Below are 18,755 nucleotides of genomic sequence, written 5' to 3' on the forward strand. Positions count from 1 at the left end.
ATGTCCAGGCTGCCTTTTTAAAGAAAATTAAAAATATACTTACCTCACTCGGTCCCCATAGCCTTCGTTATCACTGCTCCCGGTCTCCATCATGTTCGACTTTCTGGTGCTGGGAGTGCAGCTCAGCCAATCATTGGCCAAAGTGGGACACCACTGTAGCTATTAATTGGCTGGGTGGCAATGTGAGGTCCCAGGCCCCAGCACCATGAAGTGGAGCATGGCGAAGACCAGGAGCAGCGATACTAGAGTCTACTGGGACCAAGGTAGGTGAGTGTATTTTTTTTTAATTTTTTTTTTTTTTATGCATGCTCAGCCAGCCACTGCTTCGTTAAAGGGGTTATCCACCATAAGGTGATTTTAGTACGTACCTGACAGACAGTAATGGACATGCTTACAAAGGTTCTGTTCTTGTCTTGGAGCTAAATGGCTATGTTGTGAGATTACCATAACACTGTGGCTAGCTTTTTGTGAACTGGTATTTCCTTTTTGAGCTTTCTTCCTTGCCTACAAATCCCATAATTCCATTTTCTTCCCTCCCACACATCAGCCACCCCACCCATTGAAACATAAATGAGCTGCATACATTCAAAAGACCTGTGGTTTTCAATCAGGGTGCCTACAGCTGTTGCATTAATTGCAGATTGATCTCTCTCTCCCAGCAAGCGATCCCTCCACCGATTGAAGCAGACAGGCTCCCTGTCATCAGCTGACAAGTGAGTCAGGTCTCGGCCGCATTGCAACCTGGGAAAAATCTGAAACAACAGTCATTTTGTATGCTGTTAAAAATAAATATTGGGGTGAAAATCATATAAGAATTGTGAGAAAACCGTCACACACAGGTACAGACACTATATTATGAACTACACTAACTTTACAGCCCTTGTAGCATCAAATAAAAAAGATCCTGGAATACCCCTTTAATTCTCTATGAAGCTTCTGAACAGTGGCAAGCATTTTAACTCAGCAATTTACAGAGGTCCACAAACAGTGAATAAAGCAACCTCTGTTTTTATGATCGTGAGGGTCCCAGTGGTCATACCCCTACCAATCAGCTATTTATAACATGTCCTGTGGATAGGGCATAACTGGGGATAATAATACCGTATATACTCGAGTATAGGCCGAGTTTTTCAGCACGATTTTTCGTGCTGAAAACACCCCCCTCGGCTTATACTCGAGTGAACTCCCCCACCCGCAGTGGTCTTCAACCTGCGGACCTCCAGAGGTTTCAAAACTACAACTCCCAGCAAGCCCGGGCAGCCATCGGCTGTCCGGGCTTGCTGGGAGTTGTAGTTTTGAAACCTCCGGAGGTCCGCAGGTTGAAGACCACTGCGGCCTTCAACATCACCCAGCCCCCTCTCACCCCCTTTAGTTCTGAGTACTCACCTCCGCTCGGCGCTGGTCCGGTCCTGCAGGACTGTCCGGTGAGGAGGTGGTCCGGTGGGATAGTGTTCCGGGCTGCTATCTTCACCGGGGAGGCCTCTTCTAAGCGCTTCGGGCCCGGCCTCAGAATAGTCACGTTGCCGTGACAACGACGCAGAGGTGCGTTCATTGCCAACGTAATTCTGCGTCATTGTCATGGCAACGCCTCTATTCCGGGCCGGAAGCGCGGAGAAGAGGCGCCCCCGGTGAAGATAGCAGCCCGGACCACCTCCTCACCGGACCACCTCCTCACCGGACAGCCCTGCAGGACCGGACAGCCCTGCAGGACCGGACCAGCGCCGAGCGGAGGTGAGTACTCAGAACTAAAGGGGGGTGAGAGGGGGCTGGATGATGTTGAAGGCCGCAGTGGTCTTCAACCTGCGGACCTCCGGAGGTTTCAAAACTACAACTCCCAGCAAGCCCGGACAGCCGATGGCTGCCCGGGCTTGCTGGGAGTTGTAGTTTTGAAACCTCTGGAGGTCCGCAGGTTGAAGACCACTGAGGGCGAATGATGAGAAGAGGATGATGAAGGGGGGGTGTGGGGATGATGAAGGGGGGTGGGGATGATGAAGGGGGGATGTGTGGGATGATAAGGGGATGATGAAGGGGGGATGTGCGGGATGATAAGGGGATGATGAAGGGGGGATGTGTGGGATGATGACAAGGGGATGATGAAGGGGGGATGTGTGGGATGATAAGGGGATGATGAAGGGGGGATGTGTGGGATGATAAGAGGATGATGAAGGGGGGATGTGTGGGATGATGACAAGGGGATGATGATGAGGATGTTAATGACGGGTCTGGATGATGACAGGGGGGGGATGAGGTATTTCCCACCCTAGGCTTATACTCGAGTCAATAACTTTTCCTGGGATTTTGGGTTGAAATTAGGGGTCTCGGCTTATACTCGGGTCGGCTTATACTCGAGTATATACGGTAGATAGTTATGCAAAGTGCACAGAACAATATCTGTAAAGTCATATTCTGCAAACCAAATCTAACCAAGAGCTTCTGTTAACAGGTTATGATGTATAAAATTCCTTGTAAAAATTTTCTCGAAAGAATCCTCTTACTTTCCAGATTGCTGATTGACCACCGAAGAGTCTCCACTTGGCCACTGGATCCTTTCCTTGTGCGCTAAATACATCAACATGTGGTCCTCCCTGAAAGGCATCATAAACATTTGTAAACATTGATAGAACTAGAAATATGCAATATTACACTTATTTTAGCTTTGCTGCAATTACATTTTCATCCACCTCCAGCCACCACTAGGGGGAGCTCGCTACAAGCATATTTACTGTACATACAGTACAGGTCATTGAAGTCTGACAACAATAAATACATATGGTGCTAATATTTGACATTTTGTGGGTGAACTGACTCCTTGTATTGGGAGATTTATAGAAAATAAAGTAGTAATTTTGGGGGTGCAACGATACATATATGAAGTATTCCAGCCATGAAATACTTAAATAAAAAAGGTGTGCCAAATCTTACATTTACTTGCGCCACTTCCACCATCATACAAAAAGACTTATAGAAAATTTTGGAGGATAGTCAAATATGGTATATACAGGAAAATATGCACCATAGAGATTTTATATATATATATAGACGTCCAAATAAAGGAAAAAGGCGGCACTCCAAGTCCAAAGAAAAAGGTGATGATTTATTCACACATCTGTATAAAGTGCAACGTTTCAACCTACTCCATGAGGTCTTTTTCAAGCATGCTTGAAAAAGACCTCATGGAGTAGGTTGAAAGGTTGCACTTTATACAGATGTGTGAATAAATCATCACTTTTTTTGGGACTTGGAGTGCCATCTTTTTCCTTTATTTGGACGTCTATTTATATTAGAGGGGTCTCTTGATCAGGACCTCCGGAGTCGGCTGAGCAGGCGATGGTCTGGACTTGAAGTCCTTCATAGTGCTGCTTATCTTTGTTATATATATATATATATATATATATATATATATATATATATATATTGTGAGAGGGACAGCATCAAATGTCGCTTGGCAGCCTGGGCTTCACAAGTAGAGACAGGGACACTGTAGGTAAAGTCCAAGTTCAGGCTGTGCCTGGGTTTATTTTAAGTGTCAACACAACAATACAGCCTTAACATCAGGCCAAACATACAAAATAAACACCTGCTCGGCTGAGCTCTGACTAAACAAGGTACGACCCTAACTATACTAGAGACACACTAGGTGCCCCCTAACGTGAAACAAAACAGTAGAACACGGCCACTTACATCATGGTTCTTAGCATTCCAGCAGCCGCACTCAGGCCTGCAGACCCAGGTTTTATGGAGCCTGCAATCAGCCTCACCTGGTATGTGGGAGTGACCTCCCACCCGGCACTTGGTCACTCCAGGAAAACAGACCCGGATTAAGCGGGTTGGATCCGCTATACTACAACTAGAATGTGCCAGTAACATAGTATCACTGACACACATAACTTCGGTTTTCCTTCACCGAAACCCAGGCATTTCGGTGACACATATCTGTCCACAAGCTGCCTAAAGCAGCATAGGAGAGCATCCTAGGAGAAATATACATTCCCTCAATAACTCTGACTGTCACTGTCTCACATACCCTCCCCCTCTGTTCGAGCCTGTGGGATCGGACATTTTTAGCCATCAAACAGTGAACTCTTGAAAGTGCGTTGACATTGCCCTGTAGTTTTCCTGCCCTGTGTTCCACTGAAAAGCTAAAATTTTGTAGTGTCAGGAACCACCTCGTGACCCTGGCATTTCTTTCTTTGGCTTGAGACATCCAAGTTAGCGGAGAGTGGTCTGTGATTAACCTAAAGTGACGACCCAGTAAATAGTACTTGAGGGACAAACACTCCCGCTCAACAACACTATATTTCCTCTCTGCAGGTGTAAGCTTCCTACTTAAGTACGTGACTGGATGCTCTTCTCCACCTACCTCCTGGGTAAGTACTGCACCTAGTCCCACATCAGATGCATCTGTCTGTACAATAAACTCTTTTTTAAAGTTAGGGGTGATCAGGACTGGCTCTTTACAAAGGGTTAATTTTAACACCTGGAATGCTCTTTCTGCCTCTGGGTTCCAGGAGACCATGACAGACTTACTGTTCTTTGTCAAATCTGTAAGAGGTGCTGCTATACTTGCGAAGTTTGGGATGAAGCGACGATAATAACCCACAATACCTAGAAAGGCCCTCACCTGTCTTTTTGTTGTGGGTTGTGGCCAGCCCTGTATAGCCTCAACTTTATTGACCTGAGGCTTTATGATGCCCCTACCTATTATATACCCCAGGTACCGGGCTTCTTCCAGACCTAAAGCACATTTCCTAGGGTTGGCTGTCAGCCCTGCTTCTCTAAGAGAATTAAGTACAGCCTGTACCTTCGCTAGATGGCTATCCCAGTTCTCACTAAAGATAATGATGTCATCTAGGTACGCTGATGCATAGTGACGATGGGGCTTGAGGATAATATCCATCAACCTTTGAAAGGTGGCAGGAGCCCCATGCAAACCAAATGGTAGGCAGACGTATTGGAACAGTCCTTCTGGCGTAGCAAAAGCTGTCTTTTCTTTGGCCCTATCGGTTAGGGGAACCTGCCAGTAGCCTTTAGTCAGGTCGAGGGTAGAGAAATATCTGGCATGACCGAGTCTCTCAATTAGTTCGTCTACCCTCGGCATTGGGTATGCGTCAAACTTTGATACCTCATTCAGCTTCCGGAAATCATTACAGAAGCGTAATGAGCCATCCGGTTTTGGGATGAGCACTATAGGACTTGACCATTCACTCTTTGACTCTTCAATCACTCCGAGGTCCAACATTTTCTTAACTTCCTCTGATATAGCTAGTCTACGAGCTTCTGGGACCCGGTAAGGTTTCAAATTGACCTTTACACCTGGCTCAGTCAAAATGTCATGCTTTATGACGTTGGTACGCCCTGGCAATTCAGAGAACACATCAGTATTTCTCTGTATGAACTCCAGGGTCTCCTGTTTCTGAGACTTTGACAGGGACTCAGACACATACACCTCTGGGGCCTTGCTATGGGGTATGCTCACTGCAGTCAGGGTCTCCCTGTCCTTCCACGGCTTAATTAAGTTAACATGGTACAACTGTTCCGGCTTACGTTTATCTGGTTGGTATACCTTGTAATTCACATTTCCCACCTTTTCAATGATTTCATAAGGCCCTTGCCACTTGGCCAGGAATTTACTTTCTACAGTAGGTACCAAAACTAATACCCGATCACCTGGGTTGAAGCTTCCTATTTTGGCTGACCTATTATACACTCTGTTTTGAGCTTCCTGGGCTTGCTGTAGGTGCTCCCTGACTATGGGCATAACTGCAGAAATCCTATCTTGCATCTGAGAAATGTGTTCAATCACACTCCTATGGGGTGTGGACTCTTGCTCCCAGGTTTCTTTGGCAATGTCAAGGAGACTCCGTGGACGTCTACCATAAACTAGCTCAAAGGGAGAAAAACCTGTGGATGCCTGGGGAACTTCACGGACTGAAAACATTAAATAAGGCAAAAGACAGTCCCAGTCCTTCCCATCCTTCCCAACCACCTTTTTTAACATACTCTTCAGCGTCTTATTAAATCTCTCCACAAGACCGTCAGTTTGGGGGTGATATACTGATGTACGCAAGTGTTTGATGTTAAGCAACTTACATAACTCCCTTGTGACCTTGGACATAAAGGGGGTCCCTTGATCAGTAAGGATCTCTTTTGGTATGCCAGTACGGGAAAACATATGGAACAGCTCTTTGGCAATAAGCTTGGAGGAGGTATTTCGTAAAGGTAAGGCCTCAGGGTAACGCGTGGCATAGTCTACCACCACCAATATATACTGATGGCCCCTGGCAGACTTCACTATTGGGCCAACGAGGTCCATTGCGATCCTCTCAAACGGTACCTCTATGATGGGCAATGGTATCAGGGGACTTCTGTAATGGGGCATAGGAGCTGTTAGCTGACACTTGGGGCAGGACTCACAATACCGCTTTACATCAACATGTACACCTGGCCAGAAAAACCTTTGAAGGATGCGCTCCTTTGTCTTTTCGGTCCCTAAGTGACCTCCTAACACATGGTTGTGGGCAAGGTCTAAGACCATTCTACGAAAAGGCTGTGGCACTACTAGCTATTCCACTATCTCCCCACGGACCTTGTCAATCTGATACAATAACTCCTGGTTTACTGCCATGTGAGGAAACACTGTATCAGCCCCGGGATATTGAGATTCTCCATTCACAACCTTAACATTTTCCCTAGCTTTCACTAAGGTGGGATCTCTGAGCTGGGCAGTCCCAAAATTATCCCGTGAGACCCCCAGTTCAGGCATTGCAGCCACCTCTTCCTGTTCCTCAGTTTCACCTGCAAGAACTGCTAGGGGAAAATTATCACTATTTTCCTGAGTCACCCCTACAGTCTGAACCATAGCATCGGGGTCAAACGGTACTGGATCAACAACAGGGCGTGCATTACCAACATTATTATTTTTCATAATACATGAAGCCTTGGTTTGCCACAAGTCCCAAAACAGGGGAAAGTCTCTTCCCAGGATTACTGTGTGCATTAGGGACCTCACAACACACACCTCATGAGAGGCGAGTCCACATGGAGTCTCTAGCTTTACTAGGGCAGTGGGGTACGCCTTGGTGTCCCCATGAATGCACAGAACCCCTATAACATGTCCTGTGAATGATGTAGGGTCCACCAGGCTGGCGTGCACCAGTGTGACCAAGCTCCCAGAGTCCAGTAGAGCCTCTACAGGATGGTCATTCACTTTGATATGACACATTTGTTGTTCAGTTTCTAATACAGTCCCTGCCGAGCAAACCGGCCGTGCGAACAAAGACCTCCGCCTTGCTGAGTCACACTCCATTGGCTCAACGGTAAGGGGACAGTTTGCTGCAATATGCCCAGGTCCACGACACCGCCAACATATTATGTGGCCCCGATCCCCTTGTGACTCTGGCCTGGTCCGTACTGTCCACTTAGTTCCCATTTTCTCCTCCCTTATGCATGGAACAGTCTTACCGGAGGTTCCGGACGATTTGCTGTTCCCGGAGTTGGACCGTCCAGGAGGTGTGGTCTGGAGTAAATCCTCGGTTGCTTTATATCTCTCAACGAGGTTTACAAGGTGCTCCGCATCTTTGGGGTCGCCTTGTCCAACCCAGCGCTGGATCTCCGGGGACAAAGAGCGGACAAACTTGTCCAAAACCACTTTTTCCACTATCTGTGCTGGCGTAGACTCCTCTGGCTGTAGCCACTTTTTAACCAGGTGGACTAGGTCGTACATCTGGGAGCGTTCTGGTAGGTGATCAAAGAAGGTCCAATTATGCACACGTCGAGCCCGGACATTGGTGTTCACCCCCAAACGAGCTAGGATCTCACCCTTTAATTTTGTGTAGTCCTGGGCATCTTGCTCGCCGAGGTCAAAATAGGCTTTCTGTGGTTCGCCGGTCAGGAAAGGTGCCACTACCTCAGCCCACTGTGCCACGGGTAATTTCTCTCGCTCTGCCACTCTTTCGAAGACCATGAGATAAGCCTCAACATCATCGGTGAGCGTCATTTTCTGCATGGACGACTGTACAGCAGCACGAGTGGTGGGAAGCGAGCTTGGCGGCCTCTGCACACTTTGCGCCACAGCCAGGACTTGCTCTTGGAGTTGCTTGTTAATGTGCTGCTGCTCCCTTAATGCAAGCTGGTTAGCCTCTTATCAGCAGGGCATTGGTTTCCGCCTGGGCCCGCATGGCCTCCTCATGTACCTTCTGCTGGTTTGCTGTCATCAGCTGGAGGTTACTGTTAGCTTGGATAAGCTGTTTCAAAAGTTCATCCATCCTGGCTGTCTCTGATTGCTGCGCAGCTGCAGCTTTTATCCAGGACATAGATTTTCAACACTTTTTCCAAGCGCCTGTTGTCCTTAGCAACGGTTGCTACAAATGTCCATTAACACGTGTATATCTCTTTAAGAGTCTCTATGCCCGCATCCTCCACCATATGTGAGAGGGACAGCATCAAATGTCGCTTGGCAGCCTGGGCTTCACAAGTAGAGACAGGGACACTGTAGGTAAAGTCCAAGTTCAGGCTGTGCCTGGGTTTATTTTAAGTGTCAACACAACAATACAGCCTTAACATCAGGCCAAACATACAAAATAAACACCTGCTCGGCTGAGCTTTGACTAAACAAGGTACGACCCTAACTATACTAGAGACACACTAGGTGCCCCCTATCGTGAAACAAAACAGTAGAACACGGCCACTTACATCATGGTTCTTAGCATTCCAGCAGCCGCACTCAGGCCTGCAGACCCAGGTTTTATGGAGCCTGCAATCAGCCTCACCTGGTATGTGGGAGTGACCTCCCACCCGGCACTTGGTCACTCCAGGAAAACCGACCCGGATTAAGCGGGTTGGATCCGCTATACTACAACTAGAATGTGCCAGTAACATAGTATCACTGACACACATAACTTCGGTTTTCCTTCACCGAAACCCAGGCATTTCGGTGACACATATCTGTCCACAAGCTGCCTAAAGCAGCATAGGAGAGCATCCTAGGAGAAATATACATTCCCTCAATAACTCTGCCTGTCACTGTCTCACAATATATATATATATATATATATATATATCAATGTAGAGGGTAGGCAGCACAACCACGTATTCTGCAAGTCTTGGGGTGCAGGCAAGGATAGCAGTCCCAATCGCAGACAGCTCAGATAATCCAAGATGCAGAAAATATAGCAGCACACCCAGTAGTAAAGTGCAAAAATTGGGATTTATTGACCCATATCAGATGCGACGTTTCGACGGCATCCCGCCATCTTTTTCAAGCATGATACACAGGTTACAACATCCACATTATATCAGGTGTGTAATTAACAAACAATCAAGTATAAAAAGTGCTATAAAAAGTGATCAAACGTACAATCATAAAAATAAAGTGTATACAAAATATAAAAAATATAAGTGACAAACCAAATCAATCATGGCATAAATACATATTAAGTACAAAATATATAGAATAAACATATATCAATATCCCTAGGTCAAAGTCCACAGGTGCGCCAAATCGGCAGTGAATTAAAAACAATTAAAAACATGTATTCTACCTTGAGACAGATCCACATACTCCTGCATGCCCATGGACGCCATAGCGGCGTTGTTCACTTCCGCATCGGTATCCAGCAGTCATGTGATCATCACCTGATCACACACGTCACATGGGCTTCACCGGCTAAGCCAGCCGGTTCGGCGCATGCGCACATACTGTTGCATATCGTGCAGAGTGTTAATATATAGTAATAAAGATTCTGGAGGTGATGATTTCAAGAAATAGTCTAAATACCATATGTAAGACTCTCGCCAATGTCAATGTACACACTGCTGTGAGTTTCTGCGTCCTCCCCAACACTGCGGAAAACGCATGTAAACCGCAACACAGTGTGCACAGAGACATAACTAAGTAGATTGATGAAAATGAAAAAATTATTTAAAAAATTAATGAAAAAGCAGTTTATTATATAGGTTTAGTTAGTGAACAAAAATGGGTGGGTTTCCGACACGTCCCACCGAATAACCGGTAGAACGTGTCGAAAATGCATCCACCCATAGGAAAAGTAAAATAAAAAATAATATGATGTAAAAAAATAAAAATAAATATAAATGTGAAAAAATATAAATAAGGATTATGGGGATATATAATAACCCAGTGTACGTGAGTGTAAAAATTAACACAGTAATAGTAGTGGTAATATGAGGATGTAAAAAATAGAATAGTGATAATTAAAAAAAAAAAAAAATATATAAATAAAGAAATTTATTTGATAATTGATACAGTGTCTCACTGATGTGAAAAACACATAGTGAATCATAAATACATAATGTGTCAAATAGTGTACAAAATAATGATCCTAACAATACTGTGTAAAGGATCAAGGAAAATAGTGACAAAGTGGTGTTGTATTTACCTAGAATTTATAATAGATTTATTGGATGTCCCCTCTGGCTGCTAGTCAGAGGATATATGCCTATATAGTATACAGTAGTAGAATCAATCTATCATCACCATTATGAAACAATCAATGACTGGTGAAACAATTATAGCTGGGCAGGAGAATTGTTGGATTTGTCTCTTCGGTGTCATATTGCTTGAAATCTAAAGAGAAGAAAAGAGTAGTATCAGTGTCATAAACACACAATTATATGGGTATATAATATACAGTTTAAGAATAAAATAATCCTGTGTACCATTCTCTAATGAGGAGCATGATTCTAGGCCCTATAGATGGATGGTGTAATGGTAAAATCGACATTCAGACCCTTAGGGCGTAAAGATTCCAATTCGAAAATCCAGAATAGTTCCCTCTTCTTTAGCAGACTGACCCTGTCTCCCCCGCGTTTGAGCAGTGGGACATGGTCAACCAAGATGTATCTCAGGTCGCCCTCTGTATGCCCTGCCTCAACGAAATGTTTCGACACCGGCAAATCCATCCGAGCTTTTCGGATGGAGTACCGGTGTTGGTTGAGGCGGGTACGGAAGTCGAGGGTTGTTTCTCCCACATACAGAAGGCGACAGGGGCAAGTCAAAATGTACACTACAAAACTAGAGGTGCATGTCAAATAGTGGTTAATTTTGTACTCTCGGTTGGTACGAGGGTGTACAAATGTCGGTCCTTTGAGCATGCGGGGACAGTTAATACAGTTCCGGCATGGAAAGGAACCCCTCTGTTTGACTGTTAAATATTTCTGTTGTTCATTAGGTTTCAGAGACACATCAGTTTTTACCAATTTGTCTTTCAGACTAGGTGACTTACGATAGGACATTAACGGGGGTGCCCTAAAGTCGGGGACCGTCGGGTGATACTCACTCACTATGGACCAGTGTTTGCGAATAATATTCGCTATTCTGCCTGAATAAGTGTTATAGGTAGATACAAAAGCCATTCTAGGTAAGCTAGCCTTTTTCTGTTTATTGTGTATTAGTTCCCGTCTCCCCATAGTTAGGACTTTCTCTTTGCTCTCCTGTAATAAATTACGGGGATAACCCCTTTTGGTAAAGTTGGAAATCATTTTGTCCAATGCAGGTTCCAATTTGTCATCCATCCCTACCACACGGCGGACCCTCATCATCTGGCTTGATGGGAGGGACCGAACCATGGGGCGGGGATGGTGGCTGTCATATCGAACAATTGAGTTGCAATCAGTCGGTTTTGTGTATAAGTCGGTATTAAGGTGATCTCCTTCAATTACGACTAATGTATCTAGAAACTGTACTGCCGTCGAGGATGAAGTTAGCGTGAATTTAATATGTTCGTTAACCTGGTTCAGAAAATTAAAAAAGTCATGTAACTGTGTATTGGTGCCCGTCCAGATGAGGAAGATGTCGTCAATGTAGCGCCACCACCCCAGCACATGGCTGAAGTGGTGGCACACATAGACGACATCTTCCTCTAGGGCCGCCATGAACACGTTGGCATACGTAGGTGCCAGGTTCGTGCCCATGGCGGTCCCTGTCAACTGTAAATAAAAAGAATCATTGAACATAAAATAGTTATTTTTAAGTACCATCTCGAGTAATGTCAGAATAAATTTGCTTTTTCCATCTGAAAAATCTGTTGTAATGGCATTCCCCACTGCCGTCAACCCCGCCTCATGGGGAATTGACGTATACAGGGATGTAACGTCCAAAGAGGCAAGGATGGCGCCAGGGGGGATTTTAATTGTCTCAATATGTCTTAAAAAATCAGCAGTGTCACAAATGAATGATTTTGCACCTGTTGCATACGGTCGCAGTACCCGATCCAAAAAGATGGAAATAGAACTCATGATAGATCCACGCCCGGAGACAATCGGTCTCCCGGGTGGGTCCACCAGGGATTTATGGATCTTGGGTAAGACATATAAAAATGGAGTAGTAGGAAATTTAACATAAAGAAATTCAAACAACGATTTGTCAATCACACCATCATATAATGCACTATTCAAGTACTCGAGAATTTTCCTATCTATATTACACTTGGGGTCTGTACTAAGTTTCTGATAGGTGGACACATCAGAAAGTTGCCTGTGTACTTCACCCAGGTATTTAGATCGGTCCATGACCACAACCGCACCACCCTTGTCCGCGGACTTGATGATGAGGCTGTGGTCATGGACAAGTTGGTTGAGTGCCAGACGTTGTGCATGGGATAGATTCGAGTGACCAGGGTCACTGGTGTCGATCCGTAGTCTGTCTAGATCTTGCTTAACCAAAGTGGTAAAAGTTTCAATTGCACTGGACCCAAATTGGGGATTAAAGCTGCTAGGGACCTTCAAAGCATAGTCCGCGGCTTTAAAACACCCAATCTGGTCCGGTGTAGGTACAGTTTCAACCTGGTTTCCAGATTTCTCCGCAAACCAGGTTTTTAATTTCAATTTCCTAAAAAATTGCAAACAGTCAAGTTCTAACTGAAACCAATTAGGACTATATGTCGGACAAAAGCTAAGTCCTTTTCCCAGAAGCTGTAGCTGAGAGTTCGTAAGATTAACAGATGATATATTTACCACTTCTTTTTTGGGTTGACCCTGTTCTGAAGTGTCTTCGGGGCACGTTGTCTTGTTTTTATGTGCCCACTGGTGGCGCCGGCCTCCTCGTCTGGTGGGACATCGCTTGCGTGTGGGTGCAATCCTAAAAAATCGTGGGGTAAAGGGCTAGAGACTGTAGAAGGCTGTGATGTATTCATCTGTCCATTTTGTATGTTCACTCTTTCATCTTTAGATCTTCTAGGGGATCTCCTGGTAGTGGAGGTCTGTATACCCCAAAGGTATACTTTATTGTTGGCGTAGTCCGCTGTATCTCTGAACCATTTATGTTTCTTGACATTTTCTAGATCCGATTTCACCTTTTGTAGGTATGATACATGTTTAGACTGGATTTTCTCAAAGTCGGTGGGACGTGTCGGAAACCCACCCATTTTTGTTCACTAACTAAACCTATATAATAAACTGCTTTTTCATTAATTTTTTTAATAATTTTTTCATTTTTATCAATCTACCTAGTTATGTCTCTGTGCACACTGTGTTGCGGTTTACATGCGTTTTCCGCAGTGTTGGGGAGGACGCAGAAACTCACAGCAGTGTGTACATTGACATTGGCGAGAGTCTTACATATGGTATTTAGACTATTTCTTGAAATCATCACCTCCAGAATCTTTATTACTATATATTAACACTCTGCACGATATGCAACAGTATGTGCGCATGCGCCGAACCGGCTGGCTTAGCCGGTGAAGCCCATGTGACGTGTGTGATCAGGTGATGATCACATGACTGCTGGATACCGATGCGGAAGTGAACAACGCCGCTATGGCGTCCATGGGCATGCAGGAGTATGTGGATCTGTCTCAAGGTAGAATACATGTTTTTAATTGTTTTTAATTCACTGCCGATTTGGCGCACCTGTGGACTTTGACCTAGGGATATTGATATATGTTTATTCTATATATTTTGTACTTAATATGTATTTATGCCATGATTGATTTGGTTTGTCACTTATATTTTTTATATTTTGTATACACTTTATTTTTATGATTGTACGTTTGATCACTTTTTATAGCACTTTTTATACTTGATTGTTTGTTAATTACACACCTGATATAATGTGGATGTTGTAACCTGTGTATCATGCTTGAAAAAGATGGCGGGATGCCGTCGAAACGTCGCATCTGATATGGGTCAATAAATCCCAATTTTTGCACTTTACTACTGGGTGTGCTGCTATATTTTCTGCATCTTGGATTATCTGAGCTGTCTGCGATTGGGACTGCTATCCTTGCCTGCACCCCAAGACTTGCAGAATACGTGGTTGTGCTGCCTACCCTCTACATTGATATCTACCCGATCTCAAGAGGCTTGCACCCCCATTGGACATACACGATATGGATTCCTCAACTGCTGCTTCTACTACCACCCATATCTCAGCTTTCTCTGATGAGGACATCAGCAGGATCCTAGGTACAGTGGAGGGTGATATGGCATTTCTGCATGTACCAACATCTATGGATATACAAAGACAATTTGAATACGAGTCAAAACGCCTTCTCTCACTCAGTCTGCACCTATCTACATTGGGTGAATACTACAAGACATCGCGAATCCCGAGGGGCATGCGTATACAGCCGCGGGATAACGCGCACATGGGGAACCCTGAATTTCGTCAACGCTACGAGATGATTGCTAACAGGTACTCCCTTGATCTAATACTACTGAACATGGAATTTTTACAGAGAGATGTTGCTGTTTCTAAAGAAAAAACCAAGAACGCAGAGATCACTCTCAAATCACTGCTTATCGACAGCGACTTTGAGAAAATCCAGTCTAAACATGTATCATACCTACAAAAGGTGAAATCGGATCTAGAAAATGTCAAGAAACATAAATGGTTCAGAGATACAGCGGACTACGCCAACAATAAAGTATACCTTTGGGGTATACAGACCTCCACTACCAGGAGATCCCCTAGAAGATCTAAAGATGAAAGAGTGAACATACAAAATGGACAGATGAATACATCACAGCCTTCTACAGTCTCTAGCCCTTTACCCCACGATTTTTTAGGATTGCACCCACACGCAAGCGATGTCCCACCAGACGAGGAGGCCGGCGCCACCAGTGGGCACATAAAAACAAGACAACGTGCCCCGAAGACACTTCAGAACAGGGTCAACCCAAAAAAGAAGTGGTAAATATATCATCTGTTAATCTTACGAACTCTCAGCTACAGCTTCTGGGAAAAGGACTTAGCTTTTGTCCGACATATAGTCCTAATTGGTTTCAGTTAGAACTTGACTGTTTGCAATTTTTTAGGAAATTGAAATTAAAAACCTGGTTTGCGGAGAAATCTGGAAACCAGGTTGAAACTGTACCTACACCGGACCAGATTGGGTGTTTTAAAGCCGCGGACTATGCTTTGAAGGTCCCTAGCAGCTTTAATCCCCAATTTGGGTCCAGTGCAATTGAAACTTTTACCACTTTGGTTAAGCAAGATCTAGACAGACTACGGATCGACACCAGTGACCCTGGTCACTCGAATCTATCCCATGCACAACGTCTGGCACTCAACCAACTTGTCCATGACCACAGCCTCATCATCAAGTCCGCGGACAAGGGTGGTGCGGTTGTGGTCATGGACCGATCTAAATACCTGGGTGAAGTACACAGGCAACTTTCTGATGTGTCCACCTATCAGAAACTTAGTACAGACCCCAAGTGTAATATAGATAGGAAAATTCTCGAGTACTTGAATAGTGCATTATATGATGGTGTGATTGACAAATCGTTGTTTGAATTTCTTTATGTTAAATTTCCTACTACTCCATTTTTATATGTCTTACCCAAGATCCATAAATCCCTGGTGGACCCACCCGGGAGACCGATTGTCTCCGGGCGTGGATCTATCATGAGTTCTATTTCCATCTTTTTGGATCGGGTACTGCGACCGTATGCAACAGGTGCAAAATCATTCATTTGTGACACTGCTGATTTTTTAAGACATATTGAGACAATTAAAATCCCCCCTGGCGCCATCCTTGCCTCTTTGGACGTTACATCCCTGTATACGTCAATTCCCCATGAGGCGGGGTTGACGGCAGTGGGGAATGCCATTACAACAGATTTTTCAGATGGAAAAAGCAAATTTATTCTGACATTACTCGAGATGGTACTTAAAAATAACTATTTTATGTTCAATGATTCTTTTTATTTACAGTTGACAGGGACCGCCATGGGCACAAACGTGGCACCTACGTATGCCAACGTGTTCATGGCGGCCCTAGAGGAAGATGTCGTCTATGTGTGCCACCACTTCAGCCATGTGCTGGGGTGGTGGCGCTACATTGACGACATCTTCCTCATCTGGACGGGCACCAATACACAGTTACATGACTTTTTTAATTTTCTGAACCAGGTTAACGAACATATTAAATTCACGCTAACTTCATCCTCGACGGCAGTACAGTTTCTAGATACATTAGTCGTAATTGAAGGAGATCACCTTAATACCGACTTATACACAAAACCGACTGATTGCAACTCAATTGTTCGATATGACAGCCACCATCCCCGCCCCATGGTTCGGTCCCTCCCATCAAGCCAGATGATGAGGGTCCGCCGTGTGGTAGGGATGGATGACAAATTGGAACCTGCATTGGACAAAATGATTTCCAACTTTACCAAAAGGGGTTATCCCCGTAATTTATTACAGGAGAGCAAAGAGAAAGTCCTAACTATGGGGAGACGGGAACTAATACACAATAAACAGAAAAAGGCTAGCTTACCTAGAATGGCTTTTGTATCTACCTATAACACTTATTCAGGCAGAATAGCGAATATTATTCGCAAACACTGGTCCATAGTGAGTGAGTATCACCCGACGGTCCCCGACTTTAGGGCACCCCCGTTAATGTCCTATCGTAAGTCACCTAGTCTGAAAGACAAATTGGTAAAAACTGATGTGTCTCTGAAACCTAATGAACAACAGAAATATTTAACAGTCAAACAGAGGGGTTCCTTTCCATGCCGGAACTGTATTAACTGTCCCCGCATGCTCAAAGGACCGACATTTGTACACCCTCGTACCAACCGAGAGTACAAAATTAACCACTATTTGACATGCACCTCTAGTTTTGTAGTGTACATTTTGACTTGCCCCTGTCGCCTTCTGTATGTGGGAGAAACAACCCTCGACTTCCGTACCCGCCTCAACCAACACCGGTACTCCATCCGAAAAGCTCGGATGGATTTGCCGGTGTCGAAACATTTCGTTGAGGCAGGGCATACAGAGGGCGACCTGAGATACATCTTGGTTGACCATGTCCCACTGCTCAAACGCGGGGGAGACAGGGTCAGTCTGCTAAAGAAGAGGGAACTATTCTGGATTTTCGAATTGGAATCTTTACGCCCTAAGGGTCTGAATGTCGATTTTACCATTACACCATCCATCTATAGGGCCTAGAATCATGCTCCTCATTAGAGAATGGTACACAGGATTATTTTATTCTTAAACTGTATATTATATACCCATATAATTGTGTGTTTATGACACTGATACTACTCTTTTCTTCTCTTTAGATTTCAAGCAATATGACACCGAAGAGACAAATCCAACAATTCTCCTGCCCAGCTATAATTGTTTCACCAGTCATTGATTGTTTCATAATGGTGATGATAGATTGATTCTACTACTGTATACTATATAGGCATATATCCTCTGACTAGCAGCCAGAGGGGACATCCAATAAATCTATTATAAATTCTAGGTAAATACAACACCACTGTCACGATGCCGGCTGGCAGGAGGTGGATCCTCTGTGCCAGAGAGGGATGGCGAGGGCCGTGCTAGTGGACCGGTTCTAAGCCACTACTGGTTTTCACCAGAGCCCGCCGCAAAGCGGGATGGTCTTGCTGCGGCGGTAGTGACCAGGTCGTATCCACTAGCAACGGCTCAACCTCTCTGGCTGCTGAAGATAGGCGAGGTACAAGGGAGTAGGCAGAAGCAAAGTCGGACGTAGCAGAAGGTCGGGGGCAGGCGGCAAGGTTCGTAGTCAGGGGAGATAGCAGTAGTTCTGGTACACAGGGTTTAAACACACAAACGCTTTCACTAGGCACAAGGGCAACAAGATCCGGCAAGGAAGTGCAAGGGAGGAGGCTAGATATAGTCAGGGACCAGGTGGGAGCTAATTAAGCTAATTGGGCCAGGCACCAATCATTGGTGCACTGGCCCTTTAAGTCTCAGGGAGCTGGCGCGCGCGCGCCCTAGAGAGCGGAGCCGCGCGCGCCAGCACATGACAGCAGGGGACGGGAACGGGTAAGTGACCTGGGATGCGATTCGCGAGCGGGCGCGTCCCGCTGTGCGAATCGCATCCCCAACGGCCATGACAGAGCAGCGCTCCCGGTCAGCGGGACTGACCGGGGAGCTGCAGGGAGAAAGACGCCGTGAGCGCTCCGGGGAGGAGCGGGGACCCGGAGCGCTAGGCGTAACAGTACCCCCCCCCTTAGGTCTCCCCTTCTCTTTATCGGGTAACTGCCTCCCCTGGGATGAGGACACCGGGAAAGGATGGAGGGATTCCTCAACGGCAGGCAGAACCGCAGGAGTAGGAATGGGGAGAGAGGGCAGAGGGCGAGACCTGGCACGGGGCAGTGTGACACCAGGACGAGGGCCATGAGGGGACACAGGAGCTTGCCTGATGGAACTGGGAGGGGGGGAGGGGCATTTCCTGTGGCAGGCAGAGTCCTTAATGACCTTAGGGGGACCAGGTACAGGAGGAACCACAGGGTCACGGCAGGGAGTA

At 45.4% G+C, this 18,755-nt stretch overlaps 1 protein-coding gene across 10 annotated transcripts in view; it reads right to left on the reverse strand.

Moving 5' to 3' along the window:
- The window catches only part of CFAP20DC (CFAP20 domain containing), a 512,401-nt gene that overhangs the window by 440,460 nt on the left and 53,186 nt on the right, over nt 1-18,755 (reverse strand). For 9 of the 10 annotated variants that reach the window (XR_008844939.1, XM_056524504.1, XM_056524495.1 and 6 more), the window contains one exon: nt 2,496-2,585. Coding sequence is in view for 8 of the 10 variants with exons in the window: in XM_056524504.1 (XP_056380479.1) it covers nt 2,496-2,585 (90 nt within the window). In the remaining 2 variants the exon portion in view is untranslated. Of the gene's footprint in view, nt 1-2,495; nt 2,887-18,755 lie in introns of those variants that run through there. The other variant, XM_056524498.1, reaches the window with a different exon arrangement.

Source organism: Hyla sarda, chromosome 6, assembly GCF_029499605.1.
Source record: "Hyla sarda isolate aHylSar1 chromosome 6, aHylSar1.hap1, whole genome shotgun sequence".
NCBI classification, from domain to species: Eukaryota; Metazoa; Chordata; class Amphibia; order Anura; family Hylidae; genus Hyla; species Hyla sarda.